This window comes from Malaclemys terrapin, chromosome 4, assembly GCF_027887155.1.
Source record: "Malaclemys terrapin pileata isolate rMalTer1 chromosome 4, rMalTer1.hap1, whole genome shotgun sequence".
Taxonomy (NCBI): Eukaryota; Metazoa; Chordata; order Testudines; family Emydidae; genus Malaclemys; species Malaclemys terrapin.
In genome coordinates this window covers 131,608,062-131,624,251 of record NC_071508.1, presented here as the reverse complement: position 1 = coordinate 131,624,251, position 16,190 = coordinate 131,608,062, and the positions used below count along the sequence as shown (strand labels likewise).

Here is a 16,190-nt window from a genome sequence, read left to right as displayed (position 1 = left end):
AAAAGAAAAAAATCACCTGCATTACTCTGTAGTTTTGTTCTGCTTTGGGGAGCAATAGTTCCCTAGGGCTGCTGTAATGCTTGAGGCAAGGGTAAGCTTCAGAGGGCTACAGACGTCGCTACTGTGTTCCCCAATAAGAGGGCAAGTCTGGACACAGCATGAACGCCTCTTTCCATTGGGTCTGTTGCTGGGCTAGGTTTGGGTCTGCAAACTCCAGTGCTCTAGGGAGTTTCTGATTAGTTCCATGGCTCATGTCACCAGCTGCTGCACTTCGATTGCTCTATCACTGGGCTGCTAACAAGTGAAGCCAAGAGTGATACAGGTTAAGTTTAATAACTGGAACTTTAATAAAGACTGCGCACTGCTCCGTCCATCTGGCTGCATTGCCTCTAGCCCAACTCCTCACGTTGCCTGTTTCCCTGAATAACCGTTCCTCCAGGGAACATGGGTCTTCCGACTCCAGTTCCACTGATCATGATAGAATACTGCTTTCTCTTGTGCAGCTGAGATTTTAATAAATTCTACTTATCACTTGTAAAGTTAGTACACCGCTACCTCAATATAACGCCACCCGATATAACATGAATTCTGATATAACACGGTAAAGCAGTGCTCTGGGAGGGCGGGGCTGCGCACTCCGATGGATCAAAGCAAGTTCGATGTAACGCGGTTTCACCTATAACGCGGTAAGATTTTTTGGCTCCGGAGGACAGCGTTATATCAAGGTAGAGGTGTAGCTGAATTCCTGACTCCTGCTATGTCATGTGTATCCATGTGCAAAAATCTGACAGCATTCTATCTAGCAGTGACTCTGACAATATCCCATTCTCATTGCCTAATTTATATTCCTCTTTCAAAGAAAGATTAGGTAGTTATCATAGTTCAACTAGACTTTCTGGCTCATAAAAACTGACACACAAAAAGCTACATAATTCGGTTTTGTACAACAACTGCTGCCAGCTACAGTTCAGAACAGCAACTTCATTTTATTAAAAAATGATTAGATTAAATTCATTCTGACTTACTCAAGGAATTTAGATACTCCTTTGTAATGAGAGCAGTGGTTATCAAACATTGCTGTATTATGGATCATTCTTTTGAACTACACATCCTCCTGTGTCCCATATCACTTCCCATTGACAGTTATGAGACTTGAGAAAGTGGGAAACAGCACAGCTGCTTAGCAGCAGGGGCAGCACTTTACTCAGTCAAGCCACAATCAAAGCATAAGCCTTTGCTCAGTCAGGTATCCTTAACTGAGTCTACACTTCCTGAGGCTACCACAAGGCTTTATACCAGTGATGGACAAACTGTGGCCCATGGGCTGCACACTGCTTGTCAGGGTAAACCACTGGCAGGCCGCAGACAGTTTGTTTACATTTGCACATCCGCCCACATCTCCCAGTGTCCACGGTTCGCTGTTCCCGGCCAATGGGAGCTGCGGGAACTGGCGAGGGCTGCAGGGACATGTACAGGTTTGCGCAATGCAGCGTTGCACAGATGGGTGGCATGGCCCAGAGCCATGCAACGAAACGTGGACTGGGGAGGGGGCGCTGCAGGGCCATGCAGTATAGCATGGGGGGCACCCCGAGGGCATGCAGTGAGTATAACGTGCAGGTGGTGCCTCAGGCCAATGCACTGAAGTGTGGAATGGGTAGCATGTGCCCCAGGGCTGTGCACTGCAGTCTGGCATGAGGGGGGGTAGCACCCCAAGGCCATGCATGAAACGTGGCCCGGGGGGTGCCCCAGAGCCATGCATCATGGTATGAGGAGGGGCGCCCTATAGCCGCGCAGTGAAGTGTGGCAAGGAGGGGGGCGCCCCGGGGCCGTGCAGAGAAACGCGCACAGACCCTGAGGAGAAGGGCAGACGGAGGCGATGCTACCCCTCCCCCCCATCCCATCTCTTGGACGTTCTGATGCGAGGGGGAGGGGTGGGAATGGTGAGCTTCTGGCTGCTTCTAGGACTTTCTGAGGGAAGCGGGGTGGGGGAGGGAGGCAGAGCAGGAGAGGCGGAACTTGGCAGAGGGAGAGTCTAACGGGTGCCACCTCCTTCTAGGAAGTTCGGCGGGCGGGGATAGGATCGGGGCGGAGTTCGGGTTTGCAATGAATGAAGTCATCTTGCGATTTGCGCAATCCCCCCCTTTCCCAAGCCAACCGATGACAGTTGATCTCGCGCAAGCGCATTTCCCACCCCTTCAGAGGTGACTGTTGGAAAGGGAGCGCGCGCGCGAACCGGGCTCCGGATGGCGCATGCGCAGTCTCCTCAGCTAGCTGACCGCGAAACGCGTGCGCAAAACGAGAAATTTCGTTCTGGCGCATGCGCATTTGTTCCCCAGCAGCTTCCCCCCCCGACCCCTCCCCCCGTGATGAGGGTTGGAGTCGCCACCCCCGTGCCTGTCAGTGAAGGTTCCCGATGGTTCTGGAAGGAGGCGGCGCCGGGGGTATATAAGTCGGGCGGGAGGCGACGAGTACTAGCGCTGTTAGTGCGGAGAGGGAAGCACGGTTAACCGAGAGGAGCCGCTACAGCTATCGCCGCTAAGGTGAGACGCGGAGGCAGCAGTGACCGGAGGATGTATCGGAGGCTGGACCTCTCAGCGGCTCCTTCTCCGGCCGGCGGGTGGGGGGTGACTTGGGCTGAGGCGGAGGTCCGTTCGCGCCGCGGAACGGAGACAGGCGGCTCTGCTCGCGGCAGCCGCGCTTGCAGGGCCGTGTAAGGGCTGCAGGCAGCGCCTGCCGAAAGAGCCCCCCACAGAGCGGTGTCTGGCGTGGCGGGAAGTGACCCCAGGCGGCTGTGCGGGGACTCACGCTTGTCTGGGGCGCTGATGGGAGCGGAGAGACGCGGCTCCTAGAGGGGACTGGCTCCCGCTTCACACACGGAGCGGCCGGAGCAGGGTCGGGGACGGGAGGGGACCGGCTCTGGCTGCGCAAGGGCGGTGATGGGCTCGGACTCGGGACGAGGCTGGCTCACGTGCCGGGGGGGGGTGGAGAAGGGGCTGTCGGGGTAGCTCGTGTGGCTGCGGGGGTCCCGCTGAGGCGGGGGCGGGGACCGGCCCCGGAGGGGGGTGTGTGTGTGTGTGCAAGGGACTCGCTCTTGCGGCGAGTGGGTGGGGAAGGAAGGCTCTGGCAGTTTCTAGAATCTGTTCCTGGCCGGAGGCTGTAGGGGGCGCCGTGCCCCCGTTTCTTGGGAGAGTGAGGCGCTGATGCCTCCCGGTTTCCAGCTCTGCCTGTTGTAAACTATACCAAGTACCCACCGCGGGGGGAGGTTGGAATCTGAATTTGACCCGGTTCTCCGTGGATATTTGTGGTGCATCTTACAGCGCTACTGCCCTGGAGAAGCACATTGCTAGGGAGGTCTCCCTCTGAGCTTTACCTGGATTTGGTTTAAGCCGGTACTGTAGCAGTTAGAACAAGGATATGACACTGGCACTGGGCTCCCCAGACTGGCGAAACCTGTTCTTTTGCAGCTAAGAAGTAATAAATGGATTATACCAAATTTATCTCTTCTTAGAATTGAAGTATAGTACCATTGCCTGGGTGAGGGGTATGAGCAACAAAATGCCACATTGTCTGTTAAACAGTCAATGCAGTTGCACATATACACCTTTGGGTTGTATGAGCTATGCTGCTCTGCAGCCTTAAGGTGAGAGCTTCCAATTTGTGACTAATCACTCAGCAAAAAAATTAGATGACTGCTGGAAACAATACTCCGATTGTGAGTTGAACTTACTGTGAGTTGAATTTAAGGGTATATGTGTAGGTATGTTTTGCAAATCATTTTCTAGTCCCAAATGTTGTATAAAGCTAAACTTAATTGTTGGAATTTTGGTTTAGACTATAATGTTAACTGCATACAGTATCCAGTCCTTGATTGGAGGGAATGATAGTCCCTAGATGCTCTGGAAACTCATTTAGATTTTTTTGACTTGTGTAAAAGTACATATTTTTTTAGACAAACAAGGCAGAACATCTAGAAGCCAATTCAAGTATTCAACACAGTTTCACTTTCTTCTCCTTTTCTAAATGGCTCCTGCAACTCTGAGGATGAAGAATCCTGAAGGATTCACAATATTGGCCTTACTGCCTATCATGCATTTTTAAGGAATGGGCAAATTGCTGCTGAGGTACTTAAACCTTTGTCCTCCTGAGGAGCAGAGAGTTGTGCTCATCCATCACTGCCAGGTCTTTCCAGATAAGGGGTATAAGAATTGGAGTTGGAGTGCTCTTCACTGCCAGCAGGAAGAGAATATCAACTGGGGTTCTCTTACTTAGTCTGATAGATAAGTCATGCTCTCAACAACCCTTCTATCCCGAAGTGGTGGTACTTGTTAAAAGAAGTCTTAGTGGTTGAACATAAAACAGGTGAAGAATACTATGTAATTGTTTTAAGAGCCATTCTACAGAGCTGTCTTTTAGACCTACAACTTCACTTATTTCTACAGATGCCAGAAGCTGTGCAGACTCAAGACCAACCAATGGAGGAGGAGGTGGAGACCTTTGCCTTCCAGGCTGAAATAGCTCAGTTGATGTCTCTGATCATCAACACTTTCTATTCCAACAAGGAGATCTTCCTGAGAGAGCTGATTTCTAATTCATCAGATGTAAGTAATGGAAATAATTAAGTGACTAGCAGCCAGTGACATTGCTACCTAAATGCAAGTAGTGTGTTGAGGGGTCTGATAGTTGCCTCTTGTTTTGTAGGCTCTGGATAAAATCAGATATGAGAGTTTGACTGACCCAAGCAAACTAGATTCTGGAAAAGATCTGAAAATTAACCTCCTTCCCAACAAGCATGATCGCACCCTGACCATTGTGGATACTGGCATAGGGATGACCAAAGCTGATCTGGTTAACAACCTGGGTACTATTGCCAAATCTGGCACCAAAGCTTTCATGGAGGCATTGCAGGCAGGTGCAGATATTTCCATGATTGGTCAGTTTGGTGTTGGCTTCTACTCTGCCTACTTGGTTGCTGAGAAAGTAACAGTGATCACCAAGCACAATGATGATGAGCAGTATGCTTGGGAGTCTTCTGCTGGAGGATCATTCACTGTAAGACTTGATAATGGTAAGTACTAACATTCTGTTGCACAGGTAGCTCTAAAGCAGCCCCTCATTCATGTGTTTCCCCATATTATGGAAGGGTTTTGAAGATAGAACAGCAGTAGCATACGGTATCATGTTAGACTAAACTGCAGTTAAAACAACTGCTCCTCAGGGGTAGTGTTTCTTAACCTCTGCTGCAAAATTGATTCACAGTTGTAAGTAAATTACAATGGTAGTGCAGCAGTGCTCCTGCATTTCTCTTGTGAAAAGGATAAGAATGTGAGGTAGTGGTTCAGATAAGAAACTTCTATTTCAGAGGATAGCTCAACTACAAAGGGAGCTGGGAGCTGTTTGTATGCTGCAGGGATTGTAGGTAGGGTGCATATCTTGTATTAAAGATCATGTGATCTAAAGGAGGGCTAATACATTATTGTAAAAGCGTGAGTGCAGGTGACCTTCCTGACACAAGGAAGTAAGTATAAAAATACTATGTAGATGTGGGTGTACAGGAAACCTGTGTCCCCCAAATAAATTGGGGACATAAATAATGTGGATAAATTTAGGCATAAGGTGCTTAATTAGAATCTTCTGATCAAGATGAAAAAACCTGACTAGTTAAACTGGCACCTTGCTAAACACACTTTTACTGGTGCTTGCAGTAAAGCTCTCAAATCTTTATTCTAGGGGAACCTCTGGGCCGGGGTACGAAGGTTATTCTGCATCTTAAGGAAGACCAGACAGAGTACTTGGAGGAAAGACGAATCAAGGAAATTGTGAAGAAGCACTCGCAGTTCATTGGTTATCCAATTACACTCTTTGTAAGTGTTCAGGTTGGAATGCTAACAGTAAATTAAACTAGTAAAATTTAATCACTTCATAAAATGACCACATTATAATGTTTAGTGGTACAATAGAAGGTTTAGCCATAGTATCTCAACAGTACAAAATTTTTATTCTAAAGTGATACACCAGATTAAAAATCATTAATATACTAATGTGTAGTGTGTATAGATAACATTTGAATAAGTATCTTTTGTTTTTCTTCACTTGCTGTTGGGGACTCCTGCCAATCAACAGTGCTGTCAGACCTGGTTCTCTTCATACATGGAGTCACAGAATAGAGTAAAAGATAAACGTGATGGGCACTGAGTGACATAACACAGTACATCATTAAAGATGTACTGTTAAACCTAATGGTTTCAGTAAACTTTAGTTTCATATACAGATGTTTTCTGTTTGGGGGTTTATTTTAGCAATTTCTGAGTTGTGTAGCTGTCCAAAGACTAGGGTTTTTTCAGGGTCTTCTCTTGGTCTATACTGTAACAAATTAATTTCTTTAATGTTCCCTGATGCACTTTAACATGTTTCAAACCTTTAGTGTGCACCAGCAGGGTTTACGTGGAACAATTATGCAACTCATTAGTGTGATTTAGAAATGACACCCTTGTAGTCTGTATTAGTGCTCTGTGTAGACAGCCCCTTAGAGACAAGTAACCAGTTCTGATGTTTTTCTGATCTTTATTGGATACAAGAAAAATGAAATCTGGATTGATCAGAGCTGTTTTGTTGCTGTTCATCAGTTGAAACTAAAAATCAGAAGCCCTCCTTACAGAGCATCCTTAAAGTGACTTAAATGACTTGATAAATATTTCTCCTTCTGCCTTTTTTAACAAGGCTTTCACCAAATAAACTTGTTTCCCCCTCCTCCCGCCACAAACCATGTCTAGCTATTCAGGATTGTGCTGTGCTACTACTTTTTGATTTATTCTCTTATGCTTAAACACTAGGGTGCTAGGTAACAGAAAACCAAGTGCAATAGTTACAATTGTCTCCCCCTTCATTTTTATCGCATTTCTACACTAAATCTTTAATTAGAGGTTAGGAAGAGCAAGGGGGAGAACTTGGTGGTTGCAGTGCGTGTGTGTATAGGGTATCCAAGATTGCTGTGACAATCAAGCCCCAAACTGTTGAGGACGTGGGCATGCATGGAAAGATTATTATCAGGGTTTCTAACTCATGTATAACATGCTGTGATGTCCATCTTCCACTTAAATTTCTAATCTTTTTAGGTGGAAAAAGAGCGGGATAAGGAAGTAAGTGACGATGAGGCAGAGGAAAAGGAAGAAGAGAAAGAGGAAAAAGAAGAAAAGACAGAAGACAAACCAGAGATTGAGGATGTTGGCTCTGATGAGGAGGAAGAAAAGAAAGATGGGGACAAGAAGAAGAAAAAGAAGATTAAGGAGAAATACATTGACCAGGAGGAGCTCAACAAAACCAAGCCAATCTGGACCCGGAATCCAGATGATATTACAAATGAGGAATATGGAGAATTCTATAAAAGCCTGACCAATGACTGGGAAGACCACTTAGCAGTGAAAGTAAGTAGGACTTGTTGTCTCTGAAATCGAAATGGCTACCTCAGTGGATCCTACCTCAGTTGTGTGGTTTGGGTATTGTCTAGGTTCCTTTTTTTAATAAAAAGACACCTCAGTACTTGAAGAGACCTTTCTGCTTGGCTGAGGGTGATGAAAGCTGCAGTATATGCCTACTAAAACTGCTGTAGCACTCAGTGTAACTGAATATCCTAAAGTTAGAAAATACAAAGTTACATCTCTTGATTTGTGCACATCTGAAACAAAGTAGAAAGTATAGGCCTTGTAAAACCAAGTTAAGTTATTAAACATAATGTAGGCAGCAGCATTTATCTCAGGCGCTGATTGGTAAAGTTTTTCTACAGTTAGGAATTGCCTTGGCAATCAAGGTGAATACATGCAAAACAAACTAAATAATGGATGGTAGGTTCTTATGGCACCACAGGAGCCCTGCCTAAAGAGAATGGGAACCTCCTGTAGAGCTCAAATTCTACAGTATTCGGAGAACATCCCTTCCACTAAGAGCTACATACTGGTGGAGACTAGGGGTATACCTTGATTAAGAGAGCAATGACATTTTATTAGTGAAGATGTCAAGAATGTCTCTTGGATGTCATAGCCCGAGCTCAGTGAAGTGGCCATGAATGTCTTCCAGTGTAAAATGCATCAAGCTAACTTAAAAGATTCTTAAACCATGTCTTACTTTCTTGCAGCACTTTTCTGTGGAAGGGCAGCTGGAATTCAGAGCTCTTCTGTTTGTCCCAAGACGTGCACCCTTTGATTTGTTTGAGAACAGAAAGAAAAAAAATAACATTAAATTGTATGTACGCAGAGTCTTCATCATGGATAACTGTGAGGAGCTAATTCCTGAATATCTGAGTAAGTAGGCCCTTGTTTGAGAAGTAACATTCCTCTGAACTCCTGTCATGTACACCGGTGGACAAAAGGCTTTCTAATAGAAACATCTTTTGTGAGACCATAAATAGTGACCAAAATAAGATTGTCTTTTTCTTTAAGATGTGAATGTGGACGAGTAAGACAGAACAATGAAGAGGGTTGATTATCTATCTGATTCTTTAAGGTTTTGGAGAAAAGGAACTCTCTAATTAAAAAAAAAAAAGTCCTAGACTATATATTTATTTGGAGCATATCTAATTTATTAAGATTAATTTCATTGTAAAGATCTTTCTCTTAGTTTGCAAGATTTGACACACGTACTTTCTTACAGACTTCATGCGGGGAGTGGTGGACTCTGAAGATCTGCCTCTAAATATTTCCCGTGAAATGCTGCAGCAGAGCAAGATTCTGAAAGTGATAAGAAAGAACTTGGTCAAGAAATGCTTGGAACTCTTCACTGAATTAGCAGAAGACAAGGAGAACTACAAGAAATTTTATGAGCAGTTCTCTAAAAATATTAAGGTTAGTGACCCTTTAGTATTTTAGCAAGAACTTGTCTCTCTCTATTTTGCATGGTGGCCTCTATCAAATGATTTATATTATATTTTTTTTTATTATTGGCACTTGCACAATATGAGCATGTAGTTTGAAAAGGTGAGTTTTTTTTTTTAATATATATTTATTTTCCCCCCAGCTTGGCATACATGAAGATTCCCAAAACCGAAAGAAACTCTCAGAATTGTTGAGGTACTACACTTCTGCATCTGGTGATGAGATGGTCTCTTTGAAAGACTATTGTACTCGGATGAAGGAAAACCAGAAACACATATATTACATTACAGGTAACTCAACTGCAGTTACTTTCAGTTTTGGCTTTTAAAAGCTTCTGAATGTACTAGACCTTTGCTTGCTATTTAATGACTCTCAGGCAGGCACCGGAACTTGTGCCATAGGTAGTACATAGCTTCCAACTTGTCCTATCTGTCTTTTAAATAGTCTTGCTGTGGATTGGCAGTTCTTGCTCCATAGGATATCATACCACATGCTGTCACAATACCACTGCATGTTGGGATTAGTCTATAATTGAACAAGTGGGTCAGCAATACAAAAACATGTGTGGCATTTCATAAGGGTGAGTCTCTCTAACTTAAAACTACTTTCTTTAGAAGTATGTATTTATTTAGACAGACAGACATACCCTGTCTGAAGTAAGGTTATTGCATTTAAGCCCTTAGTAGGTATATGCAGGTGAACTCCACACAACAATATCTTTGCATGTTGGAAAATGCACAAGGAGGCAAGCTACATGGTGAATATCTCTCTTCTGAGCATCTGATGGAAACTTAATGACAAGCATCTGTGTTCTAAATGTCATGCTTGAGTATTTTTCATACTCGGAGTTGAGACATCTGTGGGTCTTTGTTCCCAGTCTCATGTCAAGGAATCATGTAGCTGTGTTTTGAGAGAAGCAGCCCTGGGCACAAACAAGGTTTCTAGTGGTATTCATATGGCCCCAATTTATACCTTGCAAACATTCCAGTCAGGAATGCAGCTGCTAGGGAGCCTCTGAAATAACAGGAACAGTCTCCATTTTTTGGCTATTCCTTATCTTTGAATTTACTTCCCTTTTTTTTTTTTTTTTTCTTTTTTCCCCCTTCGGGGGGCAGGGGACAACAGTGACAATGAAGTAGAAGTTTTTTGTGATAGTCTCAAACTTCAACTCAACACACTTAAATTGGCTTCTTATCGTTCCTGAGGTACTTCACCTAGTGTTTGAGAATGTCTGTCTGAGAAATTGGAGATTAAAAGTACAACATGCTACATTCATGAGCTGTGATCTCTTCTGGAGTAGGTATTGCCAATCTGCAGCTGCTGTCCTTCAGCTATGGATTGCTAGGCCTACATGATTAAGGGACCAGGTGTAGCTTATCTTTCATCCTGATAAACACCCAGATTTTAAGAAGTTTATTTAAAAGGGTATATGTGGGTTAGCATCAAAATCAAGTGGCCTTAGGCAAATGGCTTCAAGATTCTGGATTTCATGACTAGGTTCAGTGCTGCTCAAGGATAAGCCTGAACCTGTTGAGGGAGCAGGTGCAAGCCTCTTTGCAGAGGACAAATAGGAAAGCCAATGTCCTTTCAGGGTTGTATCTGACACCTAGGAAGGGAAACTCCACTTTTCTAAGCAGTCCCTCAGACTGCTGGCCTCAGGGTGGCTCAGTAGTGCACTTCACAAGCTATTCTAGGCACCTTAGGCTGAAGTTGCAAGGCCCCTTTCAACAAGCACCAAAACAAGGTTAGCATTTTAGCCAGTCTTCCATTTCCAGTAGTCTGTCCAGAACAACCTGACTGTTTGCTGCTCCGTTGCTCTTCTGGGACAACTCAAGCTTACTTAAATGAGAATCTCAGATACCTAGAGAAGGGACAGTTTTCTATAGTCATCTACTGTAGTCAAGTAGTTGTGGCTTAAGTTGAAAAATGGAATTCTTCTTTCAGGTGAAACCAAAGATCAGGTAGCAAACTCTGCTTTTGTGGAACGCCTTCGCAAACATGGTCTGGAGGTAATTTACATGATTGAACCTATTGACGAGTACTGCGTGCAGCAGTTAAAGGAATTTGAAGGCAAGACCTTAGTTTCCGTAACAAAGGAGGGTTTGGAGCTTCCAGAGGATGAAGAGGAGAAAAAGAAACAGGAGGAGAAGAAGGCAAAGTTTGAAAACCTCTGCAAAATCATGAAAGACATACTTGAAAAGAAAGTGGAAAAGGTATGAACATCTCACTGTTTGTAGGCAGTCTTAACCCAACTGTTACATCACTCTTCTGATTAGTAAGCTCTTACAGGCTACTGGGAGCAATGGTCTAGCTGTTAATGAGACAGCCTTTAGTCAGCCATGTTCCTAGCATTTAAGAGTTCTAGCACCACAAATATTGCTAGTCTATAATTCCTGTCTCATATGGAACACTTTCTCACTTCTCAGGGTTAAGTGTGTGTTTTAAGGCAAGGTGAAGAATGAAGAATGTGTAAAATAAACTGTTCTACTTGGTGTAGCTTGGCAGAAAGTATTTAATACTCCATGTCTTGTACTAAAATTACTAGCAGTTTTTTTTTTAAATAAACTATAGAACAGGGGTAGGCAACCTATGGCACATGTGCCGAAGGCGACACGCGAGCTGATTTTCAGTGGCACTCACACTGCCCAGGTCCTGGCCACTGGTCCGGGGGGCTCTGCATTTTAATTTATTTTTAAATGAACTTCTTAGGTTTTTAAAATGTTTTATTTACTTTACATACAACAATAGTTTAGTTATATATTACAGACTTATAGAAAGAGACCTTCTAAAAACCATTAAAATGTATTACTGGCTTGCAAAACCTTAAATTAGAGTGAATAAATGAAGACTCAGCACACCACTTCTGAAAGGTTGCCGACCCCTGCTATAGAATGATCAGGCAATCTGTGTGCCCCTTATCTCTTTAGATGCAAAAAAAAAAAAAAAAAAAAAAAAATTAAGGCATGACTCAAACACTAAAGTCAATTTTTTTCTTGTATCCAACAGTAGTAACTAGCATATAGTCTGTCTGTACAGTGGTTACTACTTCCTCTTCCCCCACCAAAAAAGTAGGGTTGGAACATGTAGTTTTATAATCAGTTTGTCAAGTGGTGGGAGATGCTTTGGTTTCCAATCAGAGTGAAACAAGATTAGTCAGTTACTAGACTGTCCATTGGACTTTTAATAGTTAAAGTATCCTCAAATTCCACTTTATGATGTGGATATACAAATGTTGATTGCATCATAGCTCCTCTGTATTTTGTCACTTGGCTTATGCAGGTACTCTAGAACAATTGCTGCAGTTCAGCATATCTAGTATCTTAAACCCTACAGAAACCAACTTTGTGGTAACAACTAATGCTTCCACTCAACAGGTTGTGGTCTCCAACCGTTTGGTGACTTCTCCATGCTGCATTGTAACAAGTACATATGGCTGGACTGCAAATATGGAGAGGATAATGAAAGCACAAGCATTGAGAGACAACTCCACAATGGGCTACATGGCAGCAAAGAAACACCTTGAGATAAATCCTGACCATTCCATCATTGAAACACTAAGGCAGAAAGCAGAGGCTGACAAGAATGACAAGTCAGTGAAGGATCTGGTTATTTTGTTGTATGAAACCGCACTCCTGTCCTCTGGTTTCAGTTTGGAGGATCCCCAGACACATGCTAACCGTATTTATAGAATGATCAAACTTGGTCTTGGTAAGTAAGCCTGTTCAATTTATAATCTTAGTTCATGTATATTTATTGTCCTTGGGAGGAATTTAATGGTTGTAGATCAACATTTCCTCTTGTCCAAATAACTGAGGGTGCAGTTGAGTAATCACTCCTGCCTATGATATGAAGGACATAGAAATTGTTTCTGTCCTGAACTCTGGTATTAGAGATTAAGATAATCTGGAAATATATTAATTGTACAATCGTGTTTTTTGTACAGGCATTGATGAAGATGATGCTGTTACAGAAGAAACTAGTCCAGCGGTTGCTGAGGAGATGCCACCACTTGAAGGCGATGATGACACTTCACGTATGGAGGAAGTGGACTGAAATAGCCAGCTAGCTTACAGAAACTTGTGGCTGTTTCCTTGGCTAATTTGAATAAGTTATATTTTGTATATTATGAATGTTACCTGCCAAAAAAATTGACATGATCTGCATTCCCTCTTTATATTTATTTTCAAAGATGTTATACCTTATTTTTGTTACCTTTTTTTTTTTAGCTAATGTGAGATACGAAGGGAATGTGTTTTTCTTGGTGCATTAACACTGTAACACCCTAGACAGGCAAGGAAGTGATTATTTTGTCTATAAGAGCTGGTTGCAGATGGCAGGGGTTTCAGCTTGTTCTTTATTGCCAGAAATATGGGAAAAGTAACTTAATGTGCTATCTGGATGTTTAAAAGTTGTAATCTGTTATACAGCTCCTCACTCACTAAACATGTCTGGCATACGGTACCTAGTAACTAGGTATCTAGAAGAGCTGAAATATTTGGGGAAGCTTTAACCCCCCTGCTCCTATGTTTCAGTCTTGATGTTAAAATTTGTCTTTTTATACTGTAAAAGGATTTTGGATTGCACTCTACCATAGAATAGAATCCACTGTAAATCTCTTGTGATTTATGCAACTCTGCATGTACAGTTCAACCTTAGAGCTGTCTAGGAATAAAAGTGTTATGAATGAATCTTCATTGTGAGGGAATGCAAAGTTATTTCACTAACAAGTGTGGCAGTCATACTAATTGATTCTCTGGAGACAAGTGAGCCATAATTGAAAGCCAGCTTGGGACTCAGAGCTCCAGCCAGGGTGAAGACTTGTGCTGTGGTCCCTGCCCAATGATTCCAGATCTGGGGTGGGAGGGGCTGAAAGCAAGGAGCAGGGCATGGCCTTGGCCAGAAGAAGAGGGGCAGGGGCCTAGACTCTGCCCATGGGTGATGGATTCTACCTAAAAGTGTGTGTGTGCCCAGGGGGGGGCGGGGGAGGGTATGAAGCCATGCCCCCTCGGTAGCCCAACCCCTGCCACTCTTCTTCCCCTGGTACACACCCTCTGGCCAAGCTGAAAAACATAGCTGGGCCAGGGACCCCAGACACCTCCACTGGCCTGAGAGGGAGGGACCCAAGAACAGCCCCCAGCCTATGTCCCTGTTCCTCTGGCCCCCGACCTAGGGCAGGTGGAGGGTCTGCAGCTGCCCACGTGGTTTACCCCAACCCAACTCCAGCTTCCATCCTGGCCTTGGGGCAGCGCCTCAGGAGGCCGAAGAGCTGTAGCCAGGCCATGGTCAGAGCCACCTTTGCAGCTGTGGGGGGCTGCAGACCCTCCATCTGCCCTGGTGCGAGGCTTGAAAGCCTTGCAGATCTTACACTTGTCCCAGTGATGAGTGTCTCCCAGACACCGGAGGCAGGAGTCATGGGGGTTGCCTGTGGGCATAGGCTTAGTGCAGGAACTACAGCGTTTGAAGCCCTGAGACATCATTCCCTGAAGCCAGTAAGGGTGTGTATTGGAGGTGGAACCCCCCCAACCTGCTAAGTAGTGAGACTATAATTAACAACTAAGAACTGTGAACTACTAATGAACAAAGGGAACTATTTACAGAGAGTAACAGAAGAGCTAGGGATTAGTGGGACACTTGCAAGCAGGAGACCACTGTTCCAACAACTGTCACTGGTGGTAAGAAGGAACTGAAGGGGGGGTCGGGCCAGCAGGGTCCTATATAGAGCACCATACCAGCACCACTCCAGGGGGCTCCACAGCCAGCCCGACAGGGAGCTGCTAGGGAAAAGTTTCTGATAGCTGTGCACACAGTGCATGTGCACACCTAACTGGAATAGATATGAGCAACATCTCAAAGAACAAGTTACAAAAGGTGGGTAATCATTTTTAATGGAAGGTTAATAACTTTTTTCCTCAGGCACCCATAGCAAGATCACCTTTCCCTCACAGACCTCTGGAAGGTTCTCATCCAGAAGGCATCTCATGTGTCCAGTCCAGAGAGAGAGCAGGAGAACTTGAAGGAGGCAGACCTCCAACCTGTCCTGAGAATGATCTTGTCTTTCCAACCCAGCTTGACAATGGAACTTCTCAGGAGAATAGTCAATGCCCTGGAAATTCTGGTTGAAGTGCTGCAAGACTAGTCTCACAACTTCTCAACATTCTGCACTTATAGGTCCCTGGTGGAATGGCAATGCCAGTAAATGAAAGCTGGTTGGAACCAGCCAAGGACCTTTGGCAAACCCCTGCCTCCAAGGCTCCCACCTCTAAGAAGGCAGACAGGCACTATCAAGTCTCCTCCAAGGGCTCTGAATATTTCTACAACCACCTGCCACCAGACTCTTTAGAGAGACAAAGTGTATGGGGTAATATCTGTTATTGGACCAACTTTTGTTGATGAGAGAGAGACAAGCTTTTGAGCCACACACAGCTCTTCTTCAGGTCTGAGAAAGGAACTCAGGGCATCACAGCAAAATGCAAGGCGGAACAGGTGGTTTAGCATAAGCAATCTGTTAAATGGTTAAAGGGGGAAAAAATGTTTAATAGAACCTCCTTTAATCCCTATAGTGCATTGGCCCTTCACACTTCTTTTACCACAGCATCCAAGCTCATTTCAATCCTAAAATGCTTTGAAGGACTACAGACAAAAGAAAGTTGACAATTCTTAATAATTTAAGAAAATAAGTAAAAATTACACCAACAAGGTGAGGAAAGTAGAAATGGGATACTTGAGGATGAGAAATGTCACAACATAACAATAAAACATTCTCTAAGACATTAATAGTGGTGATAAAATATCTTTATAATAATTCCTTTTTTCTCTGAAGCCTGTATGAACAGTTATATTAATTCAAGAGACTTAATCTCACTAATTTTTGCTTAACAATTAAACATAGAATTTTAATCTTATATTTGAATATCCTGTATGTAGGTTTAATTAGATCACTGACACTGCTTAAGGTGTTTTGTAGTTGAATATATCAAAACCCTTCTTCCCTTCATAGTCAAGATATCCTATTTGTACAAAGTGATGTCACAGTATCATCTGTAACATCACATTCTGTTGCCGCAGTAATAAATCTGACATCAAAACAGATGACTTTGGCTTTTGATGACTAAGAAGATAGTTTGTACAGCAAAAAGATCCTGTGTGCGTATGCATTAATTAGCAGTTCTGGGAACTAGGATGGAAATAATGATTGAAAGGTAGGATTATGCATGCAAACATTTCCTTCTTGGTGATGCTCAAATGTTTAAAACAAAGGTATTCGAATGCTTGATTTGTTTCAAACAGTTTCTTAGATAATTTCTCCAAATTCTCTCATTGGCTGAA

The 16,190-nt window shown here is 43.7% G+C and overlaps 1 protein-coding gene across 1 annotated transcript; it reads left to right on the top strand.

Moving 5' to 3' along the window:
• Positions 1-2,430: 2,430 nt before the first annotated feature.
• Positions 2,431-13,552, top strand: HSP90AA1 (heat shock protein 90 alpha family class A member 1). The gene is made up of 11 exons (XM_054026414.1): positions 2,431-2,540; positions 4,440-4,598; positions 4,699-5,065; positions 5,728-5,861; positions 7,113-7,421; positions 8,129-8,294; positions 8,644-8,834; positions 9,007-9,154; positions 10,809-11,077; positions 12,239-12,572; positions 12,808-13,552. Exons 2-11 carry the CDS (start codon positions 4,440-4,442, stop codon positions 12,915-12,917), a joined length of 2,187 nt encoding a protein of 728 aa, XP_053882389.1. The 5' UTR covers positions 2,431-2,540; the 3' UTR covers positions 12,918-13,552.
• The last annotated feature ends 2,638 nt before the right edge of the window (positions 13,553-16,190 follow it).

Excerpts from the sequence above, each read along its gene's own strand:
- HSP90AA1 (XM_054026414.1), top strand. The coding sequence starts at position 4,440 with ATGCCAGAAGCTGTGCAGACTCAAGACCAACCAATGGAGGAGGAGGTG. Across the intron at positions 8,835-9,006 it reads AGTTCTCTAAAAATATTAAG|CTTGGCATACATGAAGATTC; the intron begins GTTAGTGACCCT and ends TTTTCCCCCCAG. Across the intron at positions 11,078-12,238 it reads TTGAAAAGAAAGTGGAAAAG|GTTGTGGTCTCCAACCGTTT; the intron begins GTATGAACATCT and ends TCCACTCAACAG.